This window comes from Brienomyrus brachyistius, chromosome 5, assembly GCF_023856365.1.
Source record: "Brienomyrus brachyistius isolate T26 chromosome 5, BBRACH_0.4, whole genome shotgun sequence".
Classification (NCBI taxonomy): Eukaryota; Metazoa; Chordata; class Actinopteri; order Osteoglossiformes; family Mormyridae; genus Brienomyrus; species Brienomyrus brachyistius.
Genome location: NC_064537.1, coordinates 7763927 through 7777808, shown reverse-complemented (window position 1 = coordinate 7777808; position 13882 = coordinate 7763927). Strand labels below are relative to the sequence as shown.

The window sequence follows — 13882 nt, the reverse complement described above, 5'->3', positions numbered from 1 at the left end:
AAAGCCACTAACCAAGCTTTCAAAGCGATTTAAAAATATATTCTATAAATTGTAGTGATACGGCGTTGTTGTGTGTTTGGTCGTCACGGTACATGATTTTGTTGTCATTTTATTGTTCTTCTATTGTCATTTTGTTGTTTTTGTGTTTTTCAGTGCTTTCTGATTTTGTTTGTTTGCTCTTGTTCTGTGTCTTGAGAAGAATGACACATATGGAAAAATGATAAAGAAAAATGACCAATCAGAGACAATGAGAAAGCGGGAACTATCATTCTGAATTGTGGAGCTCTGACATTTTGCCAAAATATCTAAGCTTCTTTATGCTCATTGTTAAAATAATGCTGATTGTACTTTTTAATTTGGTGGCCCTGACTAATTCATTGGTGAAATTATTTGCTTTTGAGACATGAGTTAACTGTTTTGCGTAAGTTTCAGGCTGTTGCAGCTAAACCATAGTGCTTTGCTGTATGCATGAACTGTTTTGAGAAATACTCTTAAGGTCTTGAGAATGTAAAATATATTGCATGAAATGCAACTGAGAAAAACTGTAAGGTGGTTAATTAAAAAAGAGATTTTGGAATGAAGCTTTGCCACTTGTCCTACCCACAAACCCAAAGTAGGCCAGGTCAGTACTGGCACCATTTAGCCCCCTTCCGGGTTTGGGTCAGCTTCATGTGTATCTCTGCATATACTGGTCTGGAGGACAGAGACTGTGTGATGCTTACGTGGCCTTTGTACAGCCCTACAAATTCGCCACCAGCAGACTGTAACCTTGGACTAGCAGTCTGCAGGACTTCGAGCTCAAGTGTCAAGATGGCAGGAGGAACGTCAAGCTGATTTTTCAGTGATGGAGTCAAAGGGTAGGGGCAGGACACCCGCAACAGGTGATACGTGTCGGACTCATTCTACACCATCCTCATCAGTGAAATTAGATGCTTGTATCGTGTCTGGCTATATTTGGCTATTGAGATCCTCCATCTTACAGGGAAATTTGTGGTTGGTGGTAGGATTGGCAGTCCAGCCACTGGGGAAAGAACTCACAGTGTTCTTTTGTGCTAGTGTGGTGCTGAGGTATCATCCACCACATGGCTGTGCTTGGGTCTCATTCCTGATGGTCTGTCATGTGGTGGGTGTGGCAATGCGCTGTAAGCAGCGCATGCTCCTTACCTCTCTCCACTAGGTAAGAGGAGAGTGCTCACATTCACAACCAAGTTATAAAGGAGTGACCACACAGGCCAGAGGTGAAGGTGAAGTTATAGGAATGCAGTAATTGTTTTGAGCGTGTATGGGTCTGCATTGCATATTTTGGAAGTCAGGGAGAGCACAGTCTATGTTCTGACCTTGCACAAAGGGGGGGCTTGTTGGGCATGCAGCCTGACATATGTTTCTAACACCTGAAAGATAATGTGTGTGACTATTTTGTGTCTCTCTTACAGGTTTCCTGCAGTTGGTTGTTTCCCCTTCCTTTCATCCGCAGACAGTCACTGATCAGCGGTGTGGACAGAAATACTAGCTGCGACACGGGGGTGGGGGGACGAGGCAGAGTCCAGCGGCACGTTACTGTGCAGCTTATTTGTTGGAACGCACTGGGTCACCGCTTTTAAAAAGGTAAGCGGCTTCTTCTTCCGCTTGTTCAAATGCATTTTCCTTCTGCATTCCGAAAATCTAGAATTCAAATAGTTCAAAGTGATTTTTTGGGTGTGCTAACCGGAGGCCCCCCCCCCCCCTGCCAATAGCGCTGCCCTTCCTGGGATAAGTGGAGGCTCGCTGTGACAGTGTACTGAGCGATCGGTGAATTACAGCACACAGTCGACTAAGTTTCGAGTTTTATTTGTCAGATATGTGTCATATACATAAGAAAAACAAAATAACATAAAACGATAAGAATAAATAAGAAAACAACGAAAAATAAATAAAATGACTGCAAAATATACAATAAAAAGAGAGCAAGCTTTTTTTATGCGTATTAATATTTGCAAAAATTTAAGTGGAAATAAAATGTCGAAGGTCCTTTTTATTTTGAAATGGGCATATTCGTTCGGCAATTCACATCCAGTAGGGTCTGTTTTCCACCGCATTCCATTGCAAGATGGCGTTGCAAGACAAAAAAGGATGAGAAAAATCGTACCTGGTGTGCTGGGAAAAACGTCCTAAGACAATCCTATGAAAATACAGACTTCAACTTGAATTAAACAGAAAAATCCTTTAACTCTTTGTCACTCACCCTGCACTATATGGCTAAAAGTATTGGGACACACTTCTTAACCATTGAATTCAAGTGTTTCCTTCTGACCCTTTGTTAGAGGTGTATAAAATCAAGCACCCAGCCATGCAGTCAGGATTACGAACATTTGTGAAAGGCTGGGTTAAGAGCTCAGTGAATTCCAGTGTGGTTTTGTTGTAGGATGCCACCTTTGCAGTAAGTCAGTTTGTAAAATTTCGTCTCTGCTAGATATTCCGCATCATCTGTAAGGGAAGTGTTTAAGAACGACAGAAAGTCAGCCATGAAGTGGCAGACCATGTAAAGTAGGAAGGCGGGGCTGCCAAGCACTGAGGCCATAGTGCATAAAAGTCACCAGCGCTGTGTAGAGTTCCAAACTTCCTCCGGCATTAACCCCAGCACTCAGGGTTCTGCATTGGGAGCTTCACGGAATGGGCTTCCATGGCCGAGCAGTTGCATGCAAGCCTCACATGACCAAGTGCAGTGCCAAGCATCGGATGGAGTGGTGTGAAGCACGCTGCCACTGGACTCTGGAGCAGTGGAAACATGTTCTGTGGGGTGACGAATCACGCTTCTCTGTCTACAGTTTGATAGATGAGTCTGGGGTTGGCAGATGCCAGGAGAACGTTACCTGCCTGACTGCAGTGTGGCAAGTGTGCAGTTTGGTGTTGTTGGGATAATGGCGTGGGGTTGTTTTTCAGGGGTTGGTCTCAGCCCCTTAGTTCCAGTGAAAGGAACTCTTAATGCTTCAGCATGCCGAGACATTTTGGACAATTCTATGCTTCTAACTTTGTTAGAACTTTGCCCGCACAGAACCCTGACCTGAAACACCTTTGGGATGAATTAAAACGGAGACTGTGAGCCAGGCCTTCATGTCCAACCTCACAAATGATGGATGAATGGGCAACAATTGCCATGGACACACTTCAAAGTCTTACGGAAAGGCTTCACAGAAGAGTGGCAGCTGTTATAGCTGCAAACGGGGGACCAACTCCATATTGATGCCTATGGATTTATACTGGGATGTTATAAAAGTTCCTGTAGGTGTAATGGCCATGTGTCCCAATACTTTTATTTATATAGTGTATATTACCCAAAGTATATTTGACATACCTGTCACTTAACTATAGCTAAATATTAAATATTAACCCTAAAGTACGCTTTACACTTGTAAATCTAACACTAAGTAAGTTGTGTATTTATAAAGCCTATGGAATACCTGTTACTAAGAATTAATGGTGAGGCCTTCATTGAATGATTCATTCATGGGGAACGAGTCCCTTACAAGAATTAGACACTTACGTTCACTTCCCTGCACAGATTCATTCTTTTTGTACCTGTATACATCACAATTACTGTACGATACTTAATAGTGAAGTAAGAATAGTGCCTGTAATTGTAACAATGTAAAGTGTTTGGTTGTCTGTTACAGCCCATATATTACACTTCACTTTACAATTATAGTTGGTGGTACACAAAGTGGGTATTTACAAAGAGTACGAAGACACGCGAGAACCAAATACATACCGGGTACAAGCACAGGAAAGCAAGAAAGCAGACTTTGGACAAATAAGTTTTTACATGCTACAAACATGTAGGTATTTCAAATGTGGTGCAAGGCTTCGAGCAAAGGAGATTAAGGGGGGGGGGGGGGGGTAAGATTCCAACAGGTCTGGATGCTGTTCAGCCAAATGGCTATTTCAATATTAGTTTAAATACTAGAACTTGTGACCATATGTGGAAATTAGCAGGAGAACATTTTAAAATGAATTTGAGGAAGCGCTTCTTTACACAACGTGTAGTTAGAGTATGGAATAGACTTCCTATTAGTGTAGTGCAAGCTAAAACCCTGGGTTCCTTTAAATCAGAACTAGATAAGATTTCTGAGCTATTAGTTAAGTTCTCCCCAAATGAGCTTGATGGGCAGAATGGCCTTCTCTCGTTTGTAAATTTCTTATGTTATTATATAAGCCATGATAAGCAAATTAACTGCACTCTGGTGACGGGGCTGTGCACTACAGCAGGAACTGCCTTGCTGGCGTCAGAATGTCTTGCGTAATTTTCTAAGAAAATGATAAGAAAATGTTGAACATGTGACCTTCTATGTTATTTTTGCTGAAACCCAAAAATGTAAGAAAATTTATTTATTTATGCCCCTTCTCTGGCTTCCCTGGTTCGCTTCGTAGATGTGTCTCTGCTTATATTTCAGCATTTTCCCTGATTCCCGTTGTAGGCCTGAGGAGGGGGGGCGATGTGGACCACGTGGCTGCCCACTCTCCTTCTGCTCCACAGCACGTTTCCCCAGCCCAGTCTGCAGAGTAAGCCAAGTCAAAAAATTATGGTCGAAAGAGAAATGCACAATGACGATAAGTGGGGATATTGTGTTTCCCCGCTATCTCTCCGTGGGGGCTACACATTTTCGGTTTGCCTCACTGGTTTTTTCTCAGTACTCTAGAAAGCTATGGGTTGCTGTGGGTTAATCCTCTGCTTCTGATCAGAAGGCCGCTGATTTAAATCCCGTAGTTGGAAAGCAGCTTCATCTCTGGACGCTTATGCCTTTAACCCCAATTGCTGCAGGCGCTCACTGACCCTGTTGCCGTACTTGTATGTTACTTTTGAGAAAAGCATCTGCTAAATAATGAATAAAACGTGAAAACACTGATGCTTTGTCCTGTAGGTGTAGATGCAGGGCTTCAGCTGCAGTGTGACCCAGTACTGAATACACTGATGGATGAAATGTTGACCCCCCCTTTTTCCCCTCAGATCTGAGGTGCCTTAACGACCTCATCAACAACGTGACCTGTGTGTGGAACAGCACGACACGAAACCCCGACACAGCGTGTACTCTACAAGGACTCTACCAACATCAACATAAGTCTGCGTTGCTCTTAGGACATTCTGAAAGTTGTTTCGTGATTGGATTTGGGACAGTGCTAGTGCTCTTGAATGTTTGTGTCCCAATTCTGGTGGTAAATTGGCCTTAAAATGGTAAAATGCTGCCCTACATCGAAAATAAAATGGTTGGACTGGAAATGGGTCAATCTGGTACACCGACGGCCTGTAGTAGGCAGTGTTACTCAAGTCGTGCCTGGCTCCTGTTGCTAGATGATTTCCAGTGGTGACGGTCGTATTGTTTGCAGAGGTTCATAAAGCAAAAATGTTCTGAGGTGAGAAGGAAAAATGATTGGTTCAGAGTTCGCCAATCAGATTGCAGAGGACGTATGTCCAAGTAACTAGAGGAGGCAGAACCACGTTATCTGATTGGTTGGTCCCACCTCATATAGTTGCTTGTAAAGATAAGGTATAGAAGGTATAGAAAATAATTCAAGACAGATGTTAAGTTGTGTCGGTCCATGTTATTTGCTTATTTAACACAAAAGCGTTGATCTGTCAAATACAGGGTTGTAAGCGAAAGTGGAGAATCTGGTGAGATGTCATGGTCCTGCATATGTTTATGTCCTTGTAGACAATGCGACCTGATGCCCTTCGTTGACCATGACCAAAACTTGCTGAGATGCAGCCTCCTCTTTCCGAATGTGGTGCGTTACGCAAATATACTTTCAAATTAATTTGTCGAACCTTCTTGCTCGTTCAGTAGATAAACATGGGAGATGGTGAACGTTAGCGTGTTAGCATGCTGTGCTTGTGACGGGAATGTTGCAGGGTCAGCGGAATAATTTCACCACTGGACCCCCCAGGGCAAGGCCCTTCAGCCCCCAGTTACTCCTGGGACTGTTTGACCCTGTTTTCTCGGAAATGCACCTCACTTTGGATCAGAGAGTTTGATAAAAATGAAATGACTGAAATGAACAAAACCTGTTTTCTGTGGATTTTTGATACATGCAGTGATACCATTTTGGAAAATATAAACAAATGATTTTAATGATGCCCTCAACTGAATTGGGGGGGGGGGGGGTGCTAAAGGATAACACTGTGATCTCTGCTCAGAAATGGCCTCAGTTTACTCTGATGCAGTGTAATACTGAAATAACAGTCACCAAATCTAATTTTCAGCAACTGTCACCTTATTTTTCAGGAGTTTGGTTCTTTCACACGCCTCTCAATAAGAATCACGTGTGGGAACGCGAGCCATCCCGCCGTGCACATCGGAACGTATAAACCATCACTGCACAGTGAGTCAGCTTGTGTCAGTCCTGCAATATGTGAAGCCAAATCTCCGTGCTACTGCTCACAATTCGAAGAGTGAAACGTGCTCAGAGTGATCCTCTTTCTCACTCTTGTTTTGTCTAGTTAAAATGCACCCCCCTGCTTTTCACACTTTCACCAATACCACCATCACGTGGTCCCCTGGGTCCCCTCTCTCAGAATATATCGTCAGTTACTACTTTCAACTTCAATTCAAGCGGTCAGACCAGATCTGGGAGGTGAGTGGTGAAGATACATTTTCTTTTTTATATAAATTCTGCTGATTTGGAGTTCACAGACGCATCTGAATTAGGACAAGACGCAGCTGCTAAATGTACTTGTTGCTACAAGGCCTATGGCCATCGAGGAGTCAACTTTGACATAAATCCTGGTATGCTAAGCTGCTGTGTGGTACTTAGTCAAAGTACGTTGCTTGAAAAGGCTAATAAGACCCTCCTGATCCCTAAATGAGGGACATATCCAGTACTGTGGCGGAAACGTTTATCCAAGCTTCTAACAGCTTGTAATGACATGCTGGCCCTCCAGCAGTACTTCGTTAGGTGACTCTTCACTACAAGGTCGGCTGCTTGGGGCCACTTGCCAGAATTCAGGCAAACCAGTTTATATGTTTATCAAGAGTGACTAAAATGAGGCTAATTGTTAAAAATGAGCAGGTAAAACAGCAGGCCGTCTGCTAAACGGTGATGTGTCTCCCATAGAACGCAGAGTCTGTAAACGTGAGAGACATGCGGACCTCAGTGGAGATCTCCGAGGAGAAACTGGTGAAGGGGGTCGTGTATGACTTCAGGGTTCGGGCTCTGGTTGATCATGAGGGATTTAGAGGAGAATGGAGTGACTGGAGTCCTGTGTCCTCCTGGAGGTCTACAGCTGGGGTGTCCCCAACGGAGCCCCCAGGTACTGCGTCTCTATGATGTCCTCAATACATCCTTCAGACGTCTTCAGATGTTTCTCACCTTGTGGCTTATATCGAGTTATATTGTAGTTAGGCAAAGCAAATCAGTAATTAAAATTACCAACTGCTTGGAGAAAGCTTGTACGTAGATTAGATTAGATTAGATTAGATTGGATTAGAGTAGAGTAGAGTAGATTAGATTAGATTAGATTAGAGTAGATTAGATTAGATTAGAGTAGAGTAGAGTAGATTAGATTAGACATACAGTCCCCTGTCGATCCCTAAATAAGTGAATAACACTCTTAAGATTCTTAAGAATTCAGAAAATAACTTTTCCTTTTCATTCAGCTCTGGTGGGAGTGCAGTGTGGTATCCCAGTTATGGTACTGTCGTGTCTCGTCCTCCTCTTCATCATCAAAGTGAAACGCTTCAGCTGGTGAGCACTGGGGATTATCGCTGGGCTAGTTGCATGAATGTATGGGGACACAGAGAAGCCAATCAGTGGGAAAAAGGGTGCTGGTCTCAGTAGAAAAAAGTGTTACCTGCTGTGGTAGGTAGAAGGACAAAAGGTAGAGAGGCGGACCAGAGACCTAAAGAAACAGGATCATGTCTGCATGTAATGAAGTAAACATGTACTTGTCAAGATGACTGGCCAGTTAACAGATTTTCCAATATAAATACTGTATGTATATATCCCACCTTTCCAGATCAATGAGACGCGAGCATCATTTTTCATTCTCTTGTTTCTGTGTTTTGTAGGGATCACAAGTTCACGCCTGTTCCTGATCCCTCAAAGTTCTTTACAGGACTGAATTCAGTTCATATCGGGAGCTTCCAGGTATCAGACCCACGTCCAGCTTAGTTTCAGCTACATACGTCCATCTCAGCAGGCCTGCTCTGTCTGTTCGTGGTTATGTTGGCCTTCACCCCATGATCCCTTTGAGTGTGTCCATGACGAAACACTGGGCCAGAATTTGCTTAACCAATGAAACAAGTTTGTTTATATCTGTGACGTTTCTAAGGTATTAACATGGGATCATTTCTGCCCAGGACTTGCTGGGATAATTTCTGTCAGAGCACAGGAATACTCATTCTTCTGTGACTTCATGTTATGTTCAACAGGACTTCGGAATTATCGTATGACACTCTTGTTTAATTCCTTTCAGAAATGGCTGCACCCTGTTTTACCCCTCGAATACTTTGCCACTCCCATGCATTCTGAGGACATCTCCCCCATTGAAATCTCTGCCTGTGACGAAGGTATGAGCTTCACCTGTTCTAGTCACCAAGGCACCTATGAGACTGAGGTCTGACAAATTTACTTCAATTACCACTCTTCAGAGGCCAGAGAGAAAGGCGATTCCAGTGGGTCCTGGATGACTGACAGTGGATTTACCCAAAGCAGCCATTCCTATGAACCACTGGAACAACTCTGTCAGCCCAGACAACCAAATTCTAAATTGGCGACGGAGGTTCAGCGGTCTATGGATGAAGAGGAAGAAGATTCAGATCTATCTGTCTTCCCTTTGCCCTTCTCATCTGGACTAGCACTCACTCCAGACAATCTTCCTGGCTTCTCTCATTTCCCCTCAGATCTTGCTGAACTTGATTTACATACATCGTTGCTTCACCAGTCCTCCTTGTTGAACATATCTCCATCTAGTGGTGGGTATATGATCGTAACAGACACACGCAACAGTTGCTGAAAAACCCAGACTGAATGACGCAAGCAGGATGCAGCTTTTTGTGGTAATGCCATAACATCATAGATGACAACCTTATACAGACTAAGCAGTCTTCAGTTTTGCTAAATCCCTATTCCGTTACTGAATGCTACTTAAGAGCTGCAGAAGCGCTTCCTCTTAGAGGTATAACTGCACCAAGCAGTAGATGTAGCATTATGGTTTAAATATTCGCTGAGCCCAGCTCCGCCTCCATACGTCCATATTGCACCTCGCCGGAACGCAGCGCCACTTCCTTCAACATCAACCATTTTTCTTAATTAATGTCCCAAAAATTGGCAAGAGATTCAAAGTGAACAGTTTAGCAGAAGGTCAGTTTTGCACTAAAAGTGTTTCATCAGCTTTAACGTTAATTTTCATTAGCGGCTCTGACCAGACAATCATTCCTCGAGTGGATGAGATTCCTACACTTATTTGACTTATCTCGCATACCATGCTGCTGCCAAAACCTCATGTACTAGCTGAACTCATTTAGAGGTAAGACGTGTATATAGCAATTTGTGAATAACTTGACATTTTAATGCATTTTTACAAGGGCATTACAAATTAATAAGCAAGAATATAAGCCATTTTTTATGTATTCCATATACATGTACCCACAAAGCTTTTTCAAAAATTTTAAGTACTAATTAACCATGCAGTATATGTGAATTCTAAAAATAAAAATAATTTTTTAGAAAACATTTTTTTTGTGTATTTGTATTGTTTTGAAGTGATACCATAACATGCCAACATACTGAACATACTGCATCTTTAAGATTGTGAACACACATGATAACTAATGTACAGAGTAGTTTATTCAGGACCAATCACAACACACACACACACACACACAGACACAGACACACACACACACACTGATTCTGATTTAACCCTGTGTACCATTCATATTTGGAGTCATTCCCACTATAGCATGTGGCTCAGTGGGCTAAGCATCTGTGCCTCTAACCAGAAGGTTGCTGGTTTCAGCCCAGCCTCGGCACATTTGTGGGGCCTTGAGCAAGGCAAATAACCCCCGGCTCCCTGGGCGTCGCTATGGGTGGCTGTCCTTCATGGCCGGCGTACTCTCACCTACAGAGAGCAAGTTGGGGGGAGGCGTAAAGAGAATTTCCCCACGGGGGCCAATAAAGTATCAGTGATTATTTCTTATAAAGGCTCCTGTTTTACTGCAGACCATATTCAACGATGCAAGATTCAAGATGGTTTATTGCTATTCCGGGAACGTCAGGGCAGCATGTTAGGGAACAAAGTTTGGTTAAGACCTCGTGTGATAAGTAGTGATCTCCTAAAGGCTGTTGAAGTGTGACAGCGATTTCCCACAGTGGTGTCTGAGGAAGCAGTGGCCCAGCTCCCCATCGGAACAGCAGTTCACTTTCTGACTTACGACCTTGGCGATGCCTGAAGAAAGTACCATCATCTCCCCGACTTCCACCTGTAATTCTCACATAGGGTCAAGTGTTTAAATCCCTTTTACCGTGTGAATGGGTTCTAATCGAAGCAAAGCCGTAAAATGCTAGGGACCAGAGGATTCCATATACAGTATATCCATCCATCCATCCATCCATCCAATTTAGTCCAATTTAGTCCAATTAACCTCAGCATGTTTTTGGACTGTGGGGGGAAACCACAGTACTCGGAGGAAACCTCACGACGACATGGGGAGAACATGCAAACTCCACACACATGTAACCCAGGCGGAGACTCGAACCCGGGTCCCAGAGGTGTGAGGCAATAGTGCTAACAACTGCAGCACCATGCCGCCCCCTATACAGTACATTGCATGTATAAATGCAAAGCGCATTACTCGCGATTGTTTTGTACTGCTTGCATATCATTATCATTTCTGTTAACCGAAAATTGTAAATTTGATACGAAACACGTATATACGATATAGTCATATTTTGTTTTATCATCATTTGATGAAGTTCATATGTGTTTGTTGTTTCTAATCTAGATCAATTCAGCCATTAATCTAAAAACATAATTTTGGACTAATGCATTTTAAACAATTATGTCAGCTCAGTAATACCCAGGTTATAATTGTATTGATTCTATTCTGCAGGGAGATTGTGTGGCTCGGGATTAAAGGATGCTATTGTGAAAATGTTTTATTATTATTATATGTTTTGTAAAATATTAGTTGTTCATGTTATTGAATTATCACGCAAGATCCACATTACAATAACTGAGGAACTATCATTTTGAAATAATTGAAGTCATAGTCAAAGTTACAGCGTGGATGGATCTCGGTCCAAAATGCGGTTTACACACAGAAGGAACTTTACCGTTGAATACAACTCAGAAGAACTAGAAATCCGAGAGACCATGAGGGATGTAAAAAAAAGGCAGGATTTTACAAAGACACCAAATGCACACAAGGAAACGCTGAGGGAACTCACAGTTTCGGAACAGGGAACTGAGCAGGGGTTAAGGAGCAGACGCTACCGTACTCACCACACGGCAAACCACCTCAGGGATGAGAACCTGAGGACGGCCATGCAGCGGGTCAAACTTGTGTGTGAGCATTTTTCCAGAGGCTGGAGTGTCAACCCTGCCACCAGCCCTCAGATTTTCCCTGGAGAATTAGAGCAGGGCTGAATACCCAAGATGAAGCAATTGCAGGTTAGGGACTTTGCTCAGGACCCCAACAGAGTAAAATCACTCCTGGAATTCAGAGGATTCAAACCTCCTCCAGCAAACATCCCATTGCCAGCACCGGTCCCTAGCCTCAGAGCCACCACTATTGAATACAGGACATAGATACAAAAAGGGCACAAACGACATAAACAAAGACACTACAGACAAGGACAGACTGGAGTACATAAGTACAAGAAACTTGATTAACTTGAAATTTATAAGAACGGGGTTTGGGATGCATGATTAATCAGCAGGATGCTCAGCCCACTCAACTATGTGGTGGCCCAGGGAACAGTGACTATGAGGACTGTGAGAGGATAAACCTAGTGCAACACAGGGAGTAAAACAGGGAGACACCTGCTGGCCAAACAGGGAACATGACAGACTGATCTGGACTTGACAGTTACTGATTTTGACATGCAATTATAAGCGGGAACCTTTTTTCTCCATTAACATGACAGATTTTTGCAAGTCTGCCACTGACTTCCATTGCACATACATTGAAAATTATGATTTTAATGAAGCATAAAAATACGTGTTTATATGCTTATATGATTTGTTCTTGAAACATTCACATTCCCGTAATAAGTGGCCATGAGCCAACTTAACACTTAGTTAAGTGCTGCTAGGCTGATCCGTCCAGTGAATGATCACAGCATAAGATCGTTATTAGCACAAGAACCACAGAGAAACATCATTACGACTTAACATCAGAAAAGATACTGAAATAAATACAAGCACAATTGAACTGGCTGTTTTTACAAAAGTGTGTGTGTCTGTGTTTATTATTGTTATAGCAACCTGAGGTAGCCTAGTCCCTAGAAAGACACTTGAATACAGTTGACCTTGAATTATCCCGAAGCAATTGGAAATTATTCGACGAAATTCATTACTAACCTCTAGATGGCAGCAAAGAAAGCAAAACAGATTAAACGAAGGACTTCGTATTTTTATGAGGCGCTGTCAATGTCAACAATGTCTTAGAGCTGCCATAATTTGGTCAGCACTGATTAATTCGTCATGTTCTGGCTGTAATGTGTCTTAGCAGTTAATTATATGTTCCACGATGCACTCCAGTTCATGTCTTTAATATTTATATTGAGCTTGTCCCTTGTTTTGTACTGGGAATATAATTTATTCGATTTCTTTGTTGTTTGGCTACACTCTTACATCTTGAGTGACATTATAACAGTTATCATTTATAGGATGGGACAAATAGGAAAACTGCCATATTACACATGCCCAATTAGTCCACAAACTATTTCCAAAACTATTTCCCTTTTAATTAGCTAGCAAGGCCAGCGAAAAGGTCAGTAAAAATGGACGCCTGCTAGCTGACTAGCCCTCCCCTTGCACTTCTTGTGCACCCATCTGTTTACACTTGCTCTTGTAGCTCTCTCTGGCGGCCTGTTTGCTTTGGCTCTCCGTCCTGCATCTCGTTCACATCTTCCCTTTCGCCGCCTCCTTTGGTATGTGAGCCATCAGCCACCTGCTTCACTGCAGGCTCCGCCAGTGACGTAGGACTAATGCCCACGGGACACGAGAACGATCCGCTCGGTCTCACCCACAGTGATGAGAGGAAGAGGAATCCAGCCCACCAGACCCATAAAATTAAACCACAATTCTGAGTTTTATGGAGGTTTTTAAAGTGTGGATAAAGGTTCCCATAGGACCTTGGTAATGTTAGCGAGACGAGACATCTGCGGTGTAAAATGCCTCTCAGCTATTCTGTGGACCTTTCGGAAGAGTGAACGTCTTGCCTTTGAGTTACGCAGGCAGGTGCTGAAGTGTCTGCGTCAACTTGAGTTACTTGGAAACACTGGAGAGAGTATTTTGAGGAGAACCATAAATTGCATGAAAATGCATTAAATCTATAAAAATGAAACAAATAATAAATTCTCACGTCCTTTCGGAGATAGACTCGTATACTACTGCAAATAAATACCATGATTTTGAACTCCGTGTCTCACTAAGGTGTTTAAAGACTCTACCACGAATGATCGGTTACTAAATGTTATTATGAGTGGTCTTTTCTTGACAGTGTGAAAGCTGTTTCTCTCTCCCCAATACCAGATGTCGAGCCAGTTTAGAAATGCAAACCAAATCCGTGCCGAATGGCAGGCGGATCAAAGGGAACGAAAAAAGTCACTCAAAGGAGCACTTTCGTGTTCCAACCACCGAAATGAGCTCAATGCCACTCTCTCGCCCGTCACGAACAGAATCGGC

At 42.8% G+C, this 13882-nt stretch overlaps 1 protein-coding gene across 2 annotated transcripts; it reads left to right on the top strand.

Moving 5' to 3' along the window:
- The first annotated feature begins 1182 nt into the window (after window positions 1–1182).
- Window positions 1183–9810, top strand: LOC125743102 (interleukin-2 receptor subunit beta). Of its 2 annotated transcripts, XM_049015778.1 has the most exons (12): window positions 1183–1244; window positions 1434–1605; window positions 4452–4536; window positions 4982–5093; window positions 5685–5757; window positions 6255–6351; window positions 6470–6603; window positions 7084–7279; window positions 7626–7713; window positions 8037–8115; window positions 8444–8537; window positions 8619–9810. In XM_049015778.1, exons 3-12 carry the CDS (start codon window positions 4470–4472, stop codon window positions 8981–8983), a joined length of 1305 nt encoding a protein of 434 aa, XP_048871735.1. In that variant the 5' UTR covers window positions 1183–1244; window positions 1434–1605; window positions 4452–4469; the 3' UTR covers window positions 8984–9810. The 2 variants fall into 2 exon arrangements, with proteins under 2 accessions (XP_048871735.1, XP_048871734.1); XM_049015777.1 differs by having other exon boundaries at window positions 1237–1605.
- The last annotated feature ends 4072 nt before the right edge of the window (window positions 9811–13882 follow it).